General features: G+C 41.5%; 1 protein-coding gene across 17 annotated transcripts in view; it reads right to left on the reverse strand.

Annotated features, from left to right (window-relative positions):
* Positions 1 to 16,832, reverse strand: part of KANK1 (KN motif and ankyrin repeat domains 1) — a 187,345-nt gene that overhangs the window by 46,721 nt on the left and 123,792 nt on the right. For 3 of the 17 annotated variants that reach the window (XM_064361500.1, XM_012461973.2, XM_012461972.2), the window contains exon 1: positions 16,098 to 16,252. The exons of 4 other annotated variants lie outside the window; for them this stretch is intronic. In XM_064361500.1, the coding sequence (XP_064217570.1) occupies positions 16,098 to 16,218 (121 nt within the window). In that variant the 5' untranslated portion in view covers positions 16,219 to 16,252. Of the gene's footprint in view, positions 1 to 6,092; positions 6,467 to 12,335; positions 12,491 to 14,678; positions 14,774 to 16,097; positions 16,255 to 16,832 lie in introns of those variants that run through there. 10 more of the 17 variants (XM_064361502.1, XM_064361501.1, XM_064361516.1 and 7 more) reach the window with 8 other exon arrangements.

Below are 16,832 nucleotides of genomic sequence, written 5' to 3' on the forward strand. Positions count from 1 at the left end.
TGAGTGTTCCTCCTTCTGGTTTAAAAGAATGTACAGCAGATGAGATTTTCTTTTGCTCTTGCATTTACCAAAGAGTTGTTTGTAAACATGCTCTTTTCCCTCCAGGATATAACCCATTATTCAGTTATTCAAATGATGGGCACCTGCCAAGTGCTAGGCTTTTTCTAAGCCTGAAATCCCTCTCCTCATGGAGTTTATATTGCCTACTGCAATTCCACCAATACCTTTCCAGGTTATAGGTAGGTATTCATTCATTCATTTAGAGACAAGATCTTACTCTGTCACCCAGGCTGGAGTACAATGGCACTATCACTGAACTCATGCAGCCTCAAATTCCCCAGCTCAAGTGATCCTCCTGCCTCAGCCACTCCAGTAGTTGGGACTACAGATGTGTGTCATCAAGCCTGGCTAATTTTTAAATTTTTTATTCAGATGGGGGTCCCACTATGTTGCCCAGGCTAGTACAGCAATTTTAAATAACTACCTAAGCACTTCATGCAAATAAAATGGTAACATTAAAGAAAGCAAAAGTATATGCCAGAAGTTCATAAGAAATACCAGGTCAATTGACACATAGGTAGCATAACTGCAATTTTACAGGCCTGGTTTGTTTATATGATTAAGTTATAATGTGGTGTTGCTTCCTGTACTACTAACTCTTCCTAACTCTTTTGGGCTTCTCCCCCCAAATCTTTGGATTTTCTCTCACAGATAATCTCATCTTGACTTCTTTTTAAACTTGGCCTCGTAGACATGAACCTACACACTACTCCTACATCTTCCACTGTCTCTCATCACTAGCCCTCTCTATACCAGCTCCATCTTCCAAGTCCACCTGTTCCCACACTCCATAAAGAGAATGCTGATCTAAGGAAGATGCAGTTGTTACACGAAAGATGGATGTATTCTTTCATTCACCATTTATTTATTAAGTGCATGCAACAGGCCAAGCACTGCTAGGTGCTAAGCAAAACAGACACAGAGCCTGTCTGGGTAGAACTTATGAAGTATAAGAGGAGACAGACAAGTGATCACATAAATAAATAACAACTGTACTAAGTGTTGTGAACGTAAAATACAAGCATTATGCTGCAACAGAGCAGGGACCCCACCTACGATACAGGTAGGGAGAGTTCTTCAAGGTAGCAGTAGCTAAGGAGTCCACCGGGCAGTGTGCTGGGGGTGTGTGCAGGGATGGGAGAAATTCTAGGCAGAGGAAAGAGCATATGCAAAGCCTGCCACTTTTAGGAACTGGGAAGGGGACTTTGCAAAGACTGCAGTGAGGCAGAAAGGGGACAGACAGAGCCTTAATCCCACAGAACCCTGGGAATCATGTTTTTGCATCATTGATGTATTAGTAAGCTATTGAAGGTTAGTTTTAAACAAGGGAGCAAAATGATCAGATTTCCATTTTAATAAGATTGCTCTGGCTAGATGCTGGAGATTTAAATTCTCCTCAGCATCCTCCATTGGGTTTTCCATGGATTATTCGAGTCCCCGTGAATTTCTGTTTAACAAATTCCTTTGCACTACTTGAATTTTATCTATCCAATTAAGTAAGTGGTAATAGTAAGGTAAGTTCTGGTGGTGGTATTCAACCACTAGACTGTAGCCTTAATTTCACCTGCCCCTAATACATAGGAGGAAACTGAGAAGGCCCAACTAATTCCAGCTACTCTGGGCTGAGCTGGAGACCAGGATCAGATCTCTGGGCTTTTCTTCTATGGCTCTGTTATCTCATTCTGCTACTAAAAAAGAAAATATTTTTCTTTAAACCAATGGATGACTCACTGCAGAGAAAAGTGATGGGATTCCTTTTCTGAAGGTCATTAAAGTATGATAAATCTAACCTGGGAGGGACGGATATGGCATGAGTGAGGTTAGGAAGAAAGAAGAGATGACATTTTAGGGAATCCGGGTTCTGATTCAGCATGTTGAGATGCAGAACACAGAGTTGATCTGTGTTTGAAACTCTAGGATGGGAAGAGCAAGGACTGAAAATACTTGTGAGGCTAAGACAATGCTGACCCTGGCAGCCAGCAAGTGTCTCTGTGGAGGCAGGAGAGAAAGGCCGGCAGCAAGCCGTTTCCACCTTTGTGCATCTCTCCACCCACACCTGACCAGGGCCTGACTTGGCCAATAGGGAAAGCTAAATGCAGATGATAGGGTCTGGGGAACTTAAGCAATATCCTCTGAAAATGCAAAACTTCCACCCACTAGATGGTCTTCGACAAGGTGAATTTTAGGCTGGCTTGCCTCCAGGGTCCGAGTGCTACTGTCAGCCTGCCTGCCACAGACCTGGTTGCAGGTGACCCATACCGTCTGAGATACATACACATCTAGAACTCAGGTAACACCCTCTGTCTACCAGTTATTATTCTCAATCATCAGCACACGTTAGATTGGCTATTTAATGCCAGTGTCAAGGGCCTCTTTGACTCACTCTTTTGAGCCCCCATGGCCAAATATTGGACAATTTGAGCATTAAAATAATTAACGACAGTAACAAGTTACAATCCAGTGACTAAACTATGTATCTACTTGTGAGTCTATCATGCTATAATAAATATGTTAGAATGCAAACTAATATATTCAAGGAATTATGGAAACAGAAAATCACCATGGACCGATTATTAGAACAGTAGTTGATTTAGGTAGAAATCACTAGTCAAGGCTAGTGGGTAGAAATTTCCTACTAAAGACTAGGATACTGGTGTGGTCGCAGAATATCTCACCAGAAAATAACATTAATCTATGGTGAGAAAGTTGACAACAAATAACCACCTCGACCAGGTGATCAAAGTTAACCTCATGTATTTGCAGGGGGAAGAGCAGAGCATCACTTTTGTACTGTCCTGCCGAGAAGGCATGGCCTGGACCCTGCTTGAAACACATCGTATAGAATGACAGGCCTTTCATTTTAAAACCATGAAGGCCATGAAAAAAAAGAAAAAATGAGAACTTTTCTGATGGAAGGAGACTAAAAAGACATGATAACTGCATTTCTACACACATGCACACACACACGCACACACACGCGCGCACACACACACGCACACACACACGCGTGCGCGCGCACACACACACACACACACAGAAGGAGCAAATATGGTAAAATGTTAACCACTGGGAAATTTGAATCTTGGTGAGGGAGCCATTAGAGGTCTTTTACAAATTTTCTGTATGATTAAAATTTAAAAATAAATTTTATTCATGTCTTTCTTTTCTTCATCTGGGCATCAATGTCCTTAGGATGGACAGGTGCAGTCAGCCTGTCACCAGGGAGCACAGCCCAGATGCTGCTGTTGCTCATATTGCAAATAAGCAACCTGTTTTCAGGGGCAGATGGCTTTGCTTTCCTGCATTCCATATTATTTGAGAAATTTTACATTTGTTTCAGGTATTCCTGGAAACATCTACAACTTCACAACTACTATTCTTGCAGGTTGATGTGCCAGGAGGTCCATTATAAAGAAGAAAGCCTAAAAGCTCTTTTCTGTGGCATGAAATGTCAATAATTTAGCCCCAATCCAGCACCTCCCAGATTCTTCCCCACCTGAACCTCAACACACTGAGAAACTTTCAAGCTTATCTATCTTTTCTCATTCTATCCCCTCTACCCAGCACACCTTTCCCCCACACTCTCTCATCTGTCAAAATCAGCTGCATTGTCCTAAAGGGCCCAACCTAGATATCTCATTTTTATAAAGCCCTATTTACCCTCACCTGCTCTGTCTTGGGAAGAACTGGTCCCCTTCCTCCCTCTTTTTTCCTAAGTCACTTTGCCTATATATGCAGACCTGTGTTACTGTTAGCAGGCACATGCCTGTCTTTCTTCACTAGACTCTAAGTGTCTGGGGAGGCAGAAGCCAAGCAGTATTTATGTTTTTATTCCTCAGTATTCAGTGTGTGGTACATGGCCCTCTTAGTATCTGTTGAAGTGAAAAGCTCCACATCTAGGCATCTACTGATAAATAAGTATAATGGAGGAAGAGATGCAGTGATTTAAAGCAGGCATTCTGGGGTCAGACTGCCTGTGTTTGAATCCTGGCTCTGCTGCTTCGCAGCTGTCAGCAAATTAGATTATATTCCAACTGTTTAATTGAGAAAGTAATACCTGCATCACTGTGTTGTCAGTAAGAATGACGTGTGGGTTCTATTGTCACTACTAGTGGTACAGGATCACCTTCTGTTGTCTGGAGAAGCACACAACCCTGGCCCTCCAGAGAGGATCCAGAACTCTTCCTCCTCTATACCCTGCCCCTACCCCCATGAAGTCAGGGTTCAAGGTATTTGTGATACTTGTTCAAGATCAAGTAAGTCTGCTAAAATATTGAGTTCTACATTGGTTTCTTCTTAGAGTGGATGAGAGAGATGCCAGCAGAGCCCTGTTGGGGATGTGTGCACACTGCTTGGGCAGAGTGGCATGTACTAGTTAGATAAGAGGGAGTCCTAGTCTAGCACAGGAAGGAAATAAAATAAAATCAAAACTAGATAACCTCCCCCCCCCCAACTTTTAGAGTATATTATGGCCTGGTTAAAATATCTCCATCTTACAATATGAGGAGAAAGGCGAGCGCTGATTATTCTGCACCTCATTGTGCAGCTCTCCTGAAGTCTCAGGGCACAGTACTCTAACACACTGAGCGGAGATGGTGCTTCAGAACCACCCAGAGCACCTCCATGGTAGTCATCCTGAACGGCCTGCCTAGGTTGGGGGAAGATATACTTTTCTTTTCATGAAACAACAACAGGAGCTATAGTCATTTCCTAGTTCATGGATGAGCAATGCGCAGGAAGGCCCTGGAATCATACGATGCTGTGACCTGATTCATACCCTTAAAATGAGGGGGTCTGTGGGACTGTGATTTCCAAAGTTGCTTCCAGGCTATGAGTAACTGTTGACTATACTTGATACAACATTTCTTAACATGACATGCTATATAACCAAGTGCAGAAAAATTAATCACAGCAAGTGTCAGAGCAGATGAGCTCAGGCAGACAGAGCCTGTGGTCTTACCCTCTGCACGTCCCACTCAGCAGCACCTTTCCAGCAGCATCCTAACTGGCATGACCTAACAACCCCAGTGCAGCGTCCCTTCTGTGACCTGACAGTTCTACTCTGGGCGTGATTTAAGAGGCCAGAAGTCAGGCTGCACAGAAGAGTGAGTGGAAGACAGCAGAAAGGGTTACTGTTCTGAGCAGTGGAACAGCCTGTCTTAATAAAGGGCACATTGTACAAGGGAGGCATGTGATGGTAGCAGGGGCCTTGCAGTTTATACAGTGGCCCTCTTCTCCAGTGCTCAGTGCCAGCGACAAGATGCGGCAACTCTTCACCCCAAATCTGTCTCGAAATAGCCAAAAGGCCCTGGGTACCTCAGTGTAACCCTGACTATGCTACTCTCTAATGTCCACTGTCTAATTTTAAAAGTTATTGCTGAAATACAGCCCAAATCAATCATGCATACACAGTAGAGAATGAGCTTGAACTGTTATTTCCCAAACATTCTTCAAAAGTAACATGCTGTTCTAAGCATAAAAAGAAAATGTGCCAGTTCAAAGAGTAATTCTGTGAAAAGCAGAAAAGGAGCACTGTCTCACTTGTGGATAAAACAGGCTTTTCTAACAAAACATTACAGTTTTTGGTGGGGGCGGGGAGGTTGGGTGGCAGTAGAAAACTACTATTTGTATGAATCCCTGCCCTTATTTTGTTCTTTAGTGTTTATATAAGAAAAATAAGCCAGCTTTAATGAACATTGAGCAACTCCCTATTAGAAAAACAGAACTGAAAACAAATACCCAAAGATGGATTTAGCAACAAAAAAGGAAATTCTTGAATTGAACTAAACCATAAACTCAAATCTTAGCATATATGTACAACCTTTCACTCCTGCAACAATGACATCTTTATGTTAAAGCTACAGGTAAAGCTGAAATTTTCACCGGACCCAAAATCATGTACTGGGTTATTCTTTCCAGCTTGAAGTAAAAGCAAATCTTTTTCACAACAGAGCTCTAGTTTTTATTTCATCAACCCCCACCCAAACATCATGCTTTCCTCCTCTCTTTCTTTTGTGGGCATTCTTACTTACCCACCCAGAAACAAAATAACTGTGATTTTCAGCAAGCAGGAAGCCAGGTCTCAGGCAAACTTCCCTCAGCATTAAAGGGACTCCACACATTAGCAGGCAAAGAGCCCAGGAGCTGTTGGAGAGAATTTATTTATACCCATTTGGAATTTCCTGACGAACTAACAGCCTGCTGGCCACGGGGTTTAATTCCAGGACTCTCGGCGTCAGTGAGACAGCAAAAATTACCAACGAAAAAAAGTGCTAGCAAGATCTTAAAAAAGAGGAAAGACCTCTCTTATCTTGCTTCTGATTTTTCAAACTATCCTCATACTCTTTAGACATACGAAATGCTGACTTAGAAATACAGCTGTAAACCTGTTAATTCTAGGAAGAAATCAGAAAGGCAGCAAATGTTTCCTCATTCTTTGTGCTGACTTACTCCCTCTTTCCCCAGTCCTCCGCTGCAGAGAAAGGCACTCTGTTATAATTTGAGCTATAGCAAGGCAGCTGGCTTGTGAAGGAAATGATTCAGTTTTATGCTGAACCCAGGCTGGGCTGGAGGCAAGTGGCTCCTTTTTGGTTTGTTCTTATTTAATGCAACATATAATTAGAAGGCTAAAACAATCACCATTTGTAAACCACAGACCCAAACCTCCTTCCCTTGCTCTGTACTCTCATACCTTTAAAACATTTTGTTCATAACATCTTTGAGGAACCTGTGTTTTTGTTTCAAAAAGTTTGTAAGAATGGTATGTTCCCCTAATGATTTAAATTCATCATCTCAAAAAGAAAAAAAAAGTTCTTTTTTGAGACAGGGTATCACTCTGTCACTTAGGCTGGAGTGCACGGTGCCAATCACAGCTCACTGCAGCCTCAACCTCCTGGGCTCATGTGACCCTCCCACCTCAGTCTCCAGAGAGGCGCATGCCACCATGCCCAGCCAATTTTTGTATTTTTTGTAGCAATGGGAGTCTTACTATGTTAGGATAGGCACTGAGAAGAGCCAAACTAGGCAGATTCAGTGGATTCTTATAAAATTGTGCCTCTCTCTACACAGCTATCCCCTGTTGTGAATTTTACAAAGCAGGCAATTTAGAGTCATCCCTCATCTTTGTTAATCTCTGTTTTATTGTTTAGAACTGGCTTTACTTGCCTGCCCTGTGATAAAATTCAGTAAATCTGTTCCACTAGTGCCACATTTACCCAGTGTACTTAGACACAGGTGAAGAAGGCATTTAAAATAACCCTTTTTTTGGGTGGGCATGATGGTTCATTCGTGTAATCCCAATTCTTTGGGAAGCTGAGGAGGGAGAATTACTTCAGCCCAGGAGTTGGAGACCAGCCTGGATGACACAGTGAGATCCTGTCTCTACCAAAACTAAAACTAAAACTAAAACTAAAAAATTAGCCAGGTATGGTGGCTTGCTCCTGTAGTCTCAGCTTCTCAGGGAGCTGAGACTGGGAGGCTGAGGCTACAGTGAGCTATAATCATGCTACTGCACTTCAGCCCAGGTGACAGAGTGAGACTCTGTCTCAAAAGAAAAAAATACACTGTTGTATTCCAAACTAAGAATTAATATCAGCTGGGTACAGTGGTTCATGCCTGAAATCCTAGCACTTTAGGAGTCCCAGGCAGGAGGGTCACTTGAGCTCAGGAGTTTGAGACCAGCCTGGGCAAAATAGTGAGACCTTGTCTCTATTAAAAATACACACACACAGGCCAGGCGCGGTGGCTCAAGTCTGTAATCCCAGCACTTTGGGAGGCCAAGGCGGGTGGATCACGAGGTCAGGAGATCGAGATCATCCTGGTCAACATGGTGAAACCCTGTCTCTACTAAAATACAAAAAATTAGCTGGGCATGGTGGTGCGTGCCTGTAATCCCAGCTACTCGGGAGGCTGAGGCAGAGGAATTGCCTGAACCCAGGAGGCAGAGGTTGCGGTGAGCCGAGATCGCGCCATTGCACTCCAGCCTGGGTAACAAGAGCGAAACTCCGTCTCAAAAAAAAAAAAAAAAAACACACACACATACAATTTTAAAAAGAATATCAAAAGACTTCTTAAAATCTAAACCAGTACTGAATGTAGTATTTCTTGATCCTGCAAAAAGAATTCTGCTACATTTTTATTCATAAATATTGTGTTCTGGTAAGAGCATAGATTATACAAAGCAGTCGAAGGCAATTATTTTGTTAAAATAGCTTGTATCTGATCCTGTGGGTGTTTGCCTGTGTGCTTCTGTGAAGGTGAGGTCCAGCAGAAACAGTCATTGTATGCAAATAAATGCCTAGTCCTTTATCAGATGATGACAAGGGCTGGGAAGGGAAACAATTAAAAATATGAACTCCTTCTGCCTGGAAACCATCAGTCACAAAGGTTCCCGCTGAAGGGAGAAAGACACACCTATCTGCCTTTACTCTCTCAATATATGTACAAAGAAAGAAGCCAAACAAGATGTGGGAAGAAGAAGACATATTCAAGGTTTGGCCTCTGACAGGCAGAGAGTAGCCAGAAAAGGTGACGCCCAGTGAGAAAAGGAACCTGCTGGAGACAGAAGCCTTCTGTGACACCAGGCTGGCTGAGCGTACAAGCAGCACAGTCTTTATCCCTGGGATGGTGGCTTCAGAACCTTGAGACTTCAACCTGAACCTTAAGTTCTTATGCTTAACAGGATTACTGTAGACTCTTCCTCCAGAGGACCTGGTCCCTTAGTCTAGAGATAAAAACAAAGTTAAATTAAGTAGTGAGTGGTGGCATGAATTATACTGTGAACAGGTCAAGATTCCTATTTACTGACATCCATGGAATTTACCTTCCTCCCCCAACGTTCCCTGCCCCCATCTTTCCCCACCACCTGCTGTGCACAATTCTTCTGGACTCTACTGCTCCAGGTGCTTTATACATACATGAACTCATTTAATCCTCACAACAACCCTACATCCAGGTATGATTATTTTGGCCTTTTACAGATGAAGCTTATGTCATGCATAAGCATGCTGCTATTCTACTACTGCTTACTCTACTGCTGAATTCATACTACTTTGTACTGAAAAGCCATAAACTAAGAGACATTCTCTCTTGCAGTTTTTTTTTTTTTTTTTTTTGAGACAGTCTTGCTCCATTACCCAGGCTGGAGTGTGATGCCACGATCTCAGCTCACTGCAACCTATGCCTCCCAGGTTCAAGCAATTCTCCTGCCTCAGCCTCCCAAGTAGCTGGGATTACAGGCAACCGCCACCATGCCCAGCTAACTTTTTTTTTTTTTTTTTTTTTTTTTTTTGTATTTTTAGTACAGACAGGGTTTCACCATGTTGGCTAGCCTGGTCTCAAACGCCTGACCTCAGGTGATCCATCCACTTCGGACTCCCAAAGTGCTGGGATTACAGGCGTGAGTCACCATGCCCAGCCTCTTATAGCTTTACCAAAAAAAAAAAAAAAAAAAAAAGACAACAATCAAAACAATCTCATATCCCTCCCACCCTTTCTCTCTCATTTTTGTAGATTATTTAAACTGAGTTTCAGCCATGGCTTGCTTTAACTAGGATAAGAAATCTGGTCCTTATATATATTTTTAAATCTCAAAATAGCAGTGTACTTATTTTTAAGTGATGAGATAACTCATTGTATAGAACTACCAGCTGAGATGACTAATGCTTTATGTACAAATGGGCTACATTTCAAAAACTTGTGTTTTCAGGATTCATAATGAACTGCACCCCAAAAGCAGAACCAGACTTAGCCTGTAAAACATGAGCATACTTTTCCTAAAGCATGCAAAAATGAGTAACTCAGTTAAGGCTCACTCCAAAAACAAGGTAAGCTTACCTTGCAAAAACTCTACCTATGAGTATTTGCCTTAGAAAGAGACAGACTTAAAAGAGGATGCTCTGCTATCTCTCTGAGGGCCTGGGTTATTTTTGTTATATTGGACTTCCCCAAACCCCTAAAGAGTTCAAATACTGTATTATGCTACTTTAACCCACCCCTCCTTAAAGGCTTGGGATGGGTGTGAGATCCACACTCTCTGGGCTGCAATGAGGGAGAAAGTGGGTATGGCCCTTTCCACAGCACCAAGGTTCTTCTCCACCCACCTCTTTCACAGTTTTAGGGTGTGACAGGATTTAGAGGATTAAAAGGAAAGTCCAGCAAAGGTGCCTGCTTTTCCATTCCTCCTCCTGTGAGTTGTGCACCACATTGGGTCTTGGAAGAGGACTCCTCCTTTACACGCCTAGATTAGCAAGATCCGCTCAGAAGACTTAACGTAAGGGGAGATTTTCTAAGGAGAGGCTATCCTGCCTTCCACATGAGGAGGGTGTGCCCCAGCATCGGCATCTGATTCTTGTCAGGAGAGGGACTTTAGGAAGAGGATGCTATCTGATGGTCCTATCTTAAAAGACAAGAAAAAGTCTTGTGTGTTCTTATCCTTTATTCAACAAATCCATTTCCCCAAACACATGTGAAGCTTAAAACTAGTGTAGTATGGACTTTCTACACCATAGGCTTTCTTTATGGTCTGAATTGCCCCATGGTCATTACCTTTATCATATCCAAAGAAGAGACTGTCTCATAATATATTTTTATCCAAGATTTGAAATCAGCATTAAGAAAAGCCAAATACCAACTGAATTGGCGGACACTGAACTAAATAAGAGACTTAAGACCTTAACTTAGATTACTACAAAGACTCTGTAAAGGCTGTAAATAAGGGAAAAAGAGATGAGGTCTCTTTTTCCTCTTCTCACACCTAAAAGAGATGAGGTCTGTAGAGATCTTCCCAAGAAAAAAGTGGGAAAGAAGGAAAGCAGGCCAGCCAGCCATACCCCCAGGGACTACCAGCTCAGCTTCTTACCTACCGTAGCAACCAGCCCACCAAACTGCACCAGAGAATAAGCCTGAGACAAAAGGAACCAACTGGAGCTCCACCTCCTCCCTCTCTGATTGTGTTGTGTACCTGGTCACCTCTCTCTGGAACCCAAGGTATTTAACAGACAATACCATACCATCTTTCTTTCTCTCGCTTTTTTCTTTTTTGAGACAGAGTCTTGATCCATTGCCCAGGTGAAGTGTCACACATGAATTCACAGAGCGACCAATTGGGAACTTAGGGGAAAAGGCTGGAAGAAAACTGCAAAGAATCTAGCACATCAGATTGGCAAGTGGCAGGGCTCAGACCCACAAATTCTTAGGCTCAGACCCACAAATTCTTAGGCAGGTGCTGTCTTATATGCCCAGCATCATGCCAGAACAAAGTAGGGACTCTGCAAATATATTCTGGTTGAACATTGAGTCTATTGACTCTACAAGGACTATTGAGCAAGGTATGTTGGGCATACAAAGAAGATGATATGATTCTTGCCTCTTAAAACATTCAACTTTATAAGATTAGTGAGGCACACAACCATAACTCTTAATTAAAAGTAACTGATGGCAACTATTTCATATAAATAATAATAGAATAACAACAGAATAATAGGAATAAAGAAGAGGAAGAGAGTAACTCCCATTGGGAGTATCTGAGAACACCTGCTGGGAGAGGTAAGAGAGGTATCAGGACTTAAGGGATAAGAAGGGCTTATATTAATCGATATGGGAAAGATATCCAGGTCAAGAGAGCAAAGCCACTAACTGGGAAACAATGCCGGAAGGGAGCAGATGACCCTATTTCTTACACAAGTCTTTAGATACAGCTGGTCTCTGACTACCTGTAGTCATGGACCTCTGTGAAGGCCTACTGTGATTTTTACAGACACAAGAACTGAAGAAACAGAAATAGACCATGATTTCAGCCAAAATAAGGCCCAGAACAAAAGTTCAAAGTTAAGAGAAGGGAATAATAGTTAGAGATTAAAGTTTGTGAAAGTGAAAATGTTTGGGAAGACAGAAAAATAACCGAAGAATACAAAGCTCAATGATCCTTAATCTTGCCAGCCATCCTTATGTACACAAAACCACAAAGCAGGGAGAAAAAGGCAAAGAAGGACCAATGCTCACAGCCTCGTGGCTGGTCCATTATACAAAGAAGGAAAATGGCTGCCCTCTGCCAAATAAATCTCTATGGTCATTTAAAAGTGAGCCACTGAATGAACGAACTCACTGAATTGAAATGTTTCTATGGTGTTTCATATCATTCCTCCCGGTAGCTCCCCAACAACACCCCAATTTAAATTCAGCACTATTTGCAAAGTTACATCATCAAAGTATCCAGGGACAATATGTCAAAGAATAATAACCCAGAGGAAAAGCCCCCAGCCCTAAGCCCCCTTTACCTTTCTGGAAGATGTTCTGTCTCAGGTTTCTTCATTTACAATCAGTGACCTGAGGTGTTGTGAATTCCAGCTGCTGTTTTCTAGCACCCAAATAATGTCCTAGCATGTTCCTCAGAGAATACTCAACTCCAGCACGTGTGTCTGATGCTCAGGCCTGCTGGGATCCCTTACCGGATAGGCTAATAGGTAACAATTATTGCACTTAGGAGGCGATGCTGCCGCTTCCCCTCACATTGCCAAACAGCTGTCCCTGAGGCAGATTTGGAAGCTGTGTAAAGTGTGGTGCTAATGGAAAAAATCTAGTGGCAAAGGGCTTCGGTGTTTTGCAATTTTTTTTCCTGTAAGCTGCATTGTTGGAATGGTTTGACATGCAAACCCTCCCTCCCCCACCAGCCTACAGAATTCCAGGTCTCCACCCTAGTGTGTTCCAAAAATCAGTATATCGTCAGGCTGATTCACCACTTGAAGAGGTGGGGCACCAGCTGGGGTACATGCTGCATAAGCTCAGCAGGTACTTCTGCCTCCTCTGCCAGGTCACAAGAAGACAAACCAGTCTTTGTCCTCATAGCTGAGGGGGAATATGCCAAACGGGTTGCCCCAAAAAACATATCCATGGTGCATCCCTGATTTGAACAAAGCATCCCAGTCAATCCACCTATAATGCTGAGGGGAAAAAAAATAAATCAGCTGTACTGTGTTGGGTATATGGACTTACATGAGGGGGATACTGAGAGCAGAGGAAGAGAGAACTTTTTCTGGTTTTAGTTAGAAAAAAGTAAGAGTTCATGCACATGAGTAGGGTTTTTAAGATAGTAAGCACTGGGCGTATTAGTTACTGGAAATACCCCATCTCTCTTTTTTATGTTTTTAGTTCAGAATATTCTTCCCCCTTTTTTCCTGGAGAATCTTAAATGTACCTGCTATATAGAAACACTTCAATCGCCTTGGCCTAATGGGCAGTTGATGCAAATGGAAAAGGCACTCAGTAAAGTGGGCAGGGATGGGAAAATCGAGCAGGACAAACGGAATCAATGTTTTTACAAAATTATTTGCAAAGCTGATGGATGGGATTTATCAACTAAACCAAATATTGTGAGACTAAATTCAGAAAGCCACACAGCTACCTTTTGATTGTACCTAACAGAGATCACGTCCAAAGTATAAAAGATCCCTCAGAGAGAAAACTTTTCCAATGGAATAAAATCATGAAAAAGGAACTAAAATAAATTCAGTACTAGTAACTTTTAGTAGCAAACTGTTTCCATAAATGGTTACTCTAGTACTACCTCCTTTAAGTAAAGGTTTGTATGGTGAAATTCCAGTTCTACAACCTCTGAGTCAGCTGGGAGAGAAATCGGGGATCAGGCAAATCTGGCCATAAACAAGGTAAGAGTACACAGATTTAACTTTCAGGATAAGAACAAATCCCACAAATCCAACAATTTGTCCTTGGCACAGCTCTCCCTCATGGCTATAGTTCTGTTTTTCTATCTGTTGATTAGAATAGCCTTCTCATTTTTATAGAATATTATTTAATCTGAGTTTCAGCCATGGCTTGCTTTAACTAGGATAAGAAATCTGGTCCCTATATATATTTTTAAATCTCAAAATAGTAGTGTACTTATTTTTAAGTGGTGAGATAACTCATTGTATAGAACTACCAGCTGAGATAACTAATGCTATATGTACAAATGGGCTGCATTTCAAAAACTTGTGTTTTCAGGATTCATAATGAACTGCAGCCCAAAAGCAGAACCAGGCTTAGCTTGTAAAAAATGAGCATACTTTTCCTAAAGCATGCAAAAATGAGTAACTCAGTTAAGGCACACTACAAAAATATCCAACAGAGGAGCCAAGGAAGGAAAAAGAAAATAGTCTGCTTTTGGTTTTTTGAACTTAGAATTTCTACAACTGTTTGAATGAATCTTATAAAATCTGATTTCCTGGATGAGTCTTCTTAAAGCCTTTTATTAGAAAAGTCTACCCAATGCAATTACAATTTTTTTGGGGGGGGGGCCAGGAAAGAGCAAGAACTTATTGTTTCTGTGAATTTGAGAATTATGATAATATTTTTCATGCCAGAACAAATCAAACCACCTTTTATAGAAAAGGAGCCAAAAGCAGAAGCTGTGACCTTTAGTCACTCATTTTCCTCCAAGTCCATACAAACTTTTCTCAGAAACTGCACAAAGGAGATGAACTGAAATTATCCCAGACACAGGAAGAAGGCAAGCCCTGGAAGAGGAAGCAAATGAGCTATACTTTTGATGGGCTCAGCTAGCCCACACAAGTCATTCAAGAAAGAGGGGAAGTGTATAATCAGAAATAAATGCCAATACTCACAATGGGAAGTCTGCTGAGGAAGAGCAGAGCAGAGTTTTCAAATCCTTGTAGGAAGGGCTGTTTTAATCCTTTGACTGGCTACCTAGTCTCTTAGAATAATAACAACAGCTTGAGTTCTTAACACAGCGAATCTCCCTGTTGGGTGTTTACTTTGTGTGTGTGTGTTTTTTTTCTTGTTGGCATCTATAACGTTGGTAATGGGCAAAACTCTCCAGCCAAAGGATTTCTTTGCCCAGTACCCTGGAGCACAGATTCTCTCCTTCCTACACTCAAATAGGTTGGTACTCACTGGAAGATAAATCATCCTTCCTTGGCTTAGCTCAAGAGCTAATCGCCTGTCTGAAATCTGATGCTTAAGCCATTATGACTGTCTCAAGGTTTGGTGCAAGAAAGCTTATAAGGTGAAGCTGGCTACAAAAACAAAGCCTCGAGCATTTATAAAACAAGCAGGCTATGATGAGCAAGGGACTTTTCAAAACCTCTCCAGGGGCTGGATGAATTCTGGGGTTCTGATTAACAAGACAGGCAAGACTCCGAAACCCAGGGTGTCTCCTGTTTGTAGGTGGTCCCAGCATTTTAAGAGTTATGAAATTGAAATCTAAGTAAGAAGCAGTTCATTATCTTCTCAAACACCACCACTATAAGAAAATTATTTCATTTATAAACTTCAGTGTGAAATTAGCCTTCAAAAGACTAATAACTACAGTTTGAACGTTGAAATGCATAATCTAATTAAATGCAATTAAACACACCTAATACTAGGATAAAGCTGTATGATGCAATAAATAAAAGAATTAGAATATGTTTATTAATTTGGCTGAATGATATAGTCCACACTAAGAAAAAAAAAAACTTATCAACATAGTCCCTATCAGGGAGGACATTTTATTTTTAACCATTGTATTTTAGGGTTTTATGCCGTTTTCTGAAATACATACTTTTCCTTTGATCTGTTTAATCAGAATGTCACAGATATCACACTTCTGATTTTAAATGTCAACATAATAAATAACCTTGAACAAAGGAAAAACATTCTACACGTCTAACTTCTGGCTTAGTCATTTGCTGTGTGAGCTCAGCAAGTTGTGTTTTGTCAACCGAAATGAAAGGAAGGTTTGACAACCGAAACGAAAAGGTGCCCTTTTAGTTCTTATGTGCTTATGGCAGGCTCCTACCTATGTGTTTATGTCAGGCAACCCTGTTTTACCCTCTCAGTTGTTCTGATAGTCTCGAACACACTACTTATGGGAGAATACAAAGCCCAAATAAGAACACACATTTTAATGCTTCTGCAAATTCAACCAGGAGATCCTGAAAAGTCACAGAGGGTACTCATGAATTAAAGCAGCCCTAGTTTCTAATCAGCGAACCATTTGCCTTCAGGATAATACTAACACAGATGACAGGTCTAAGACTCACCACCATGAACACACCACCTCTGCTGTGCTGTGTCTTTCCTTACAGATGGTCTCAGAAAACACCAGGTTGGTTCTAGCCAGACTAGTCCATGCAAACTAGTCTTATACTTGACAAATAGCATGTAATTCCTGCTGTCAGCTTCACCGCAGTGAGCTCAGAGTTGTTTGAGACATACTCCTGCCCAGAAAAATATTTACACAGCAAGAGTGGGGTGCACTGCACTGCAGCATTCTGCCTGCTCTGCCATGAGTCTGGCTCTGTTTGACTGACCTGGTCTTATCAGTGTGGCCTTTGTACTCATTTGAGATCAGCATAGAGACAAAACCTGGAGCCAAATAACTGACCAAGATAACAAGATTCAAGCCCCACAAGAGTTACTAAAGCCATGAAAACACTGTGCCCTTTAACCCAGTCATCCTGCTGCTTTGAAATTGTTGGGAAATGATTAAAAAAAAAAAAAGGAGGAGGAAAATGACCAGGCAAGATGTTCTCTGCAACATCATCGACAATGGGGAAAATCTGGAAGCAGTCCTAACATCCGAAAAAAAAAAAGGAAAGAATAATTCAACTACTAGAAACACTGTAAGGAATATTATACAGTCATCAAAAATAATAATTTGGAAATTGTTTTCCATGAAAACTTAAAAAAAATGCAAACAATGTAAAAGTCAAGAGCTGATATCCAAATCTATAAAAATGTATTGAAATTGTGTTTAAGTTTGTTAGCCTGACAAG

The sequence above is a fragment of the Aotus nancymaae genome, unplaced genomic scaffold, assembly GCF_030222135.1.
Source record: "Aotus nancymaae isolate 86718 unplaced genomic scaffold, 86718_ANA_hifiasm-v0.15.2.pri h1tg000041l, whole genome shotgun sequence".
Taxonomy (NCBI): Eukaryota; Metazoa; Chordata; class Mammalia; order Primates; family Aotidae; genus Aotus; species Aotus nancymaae.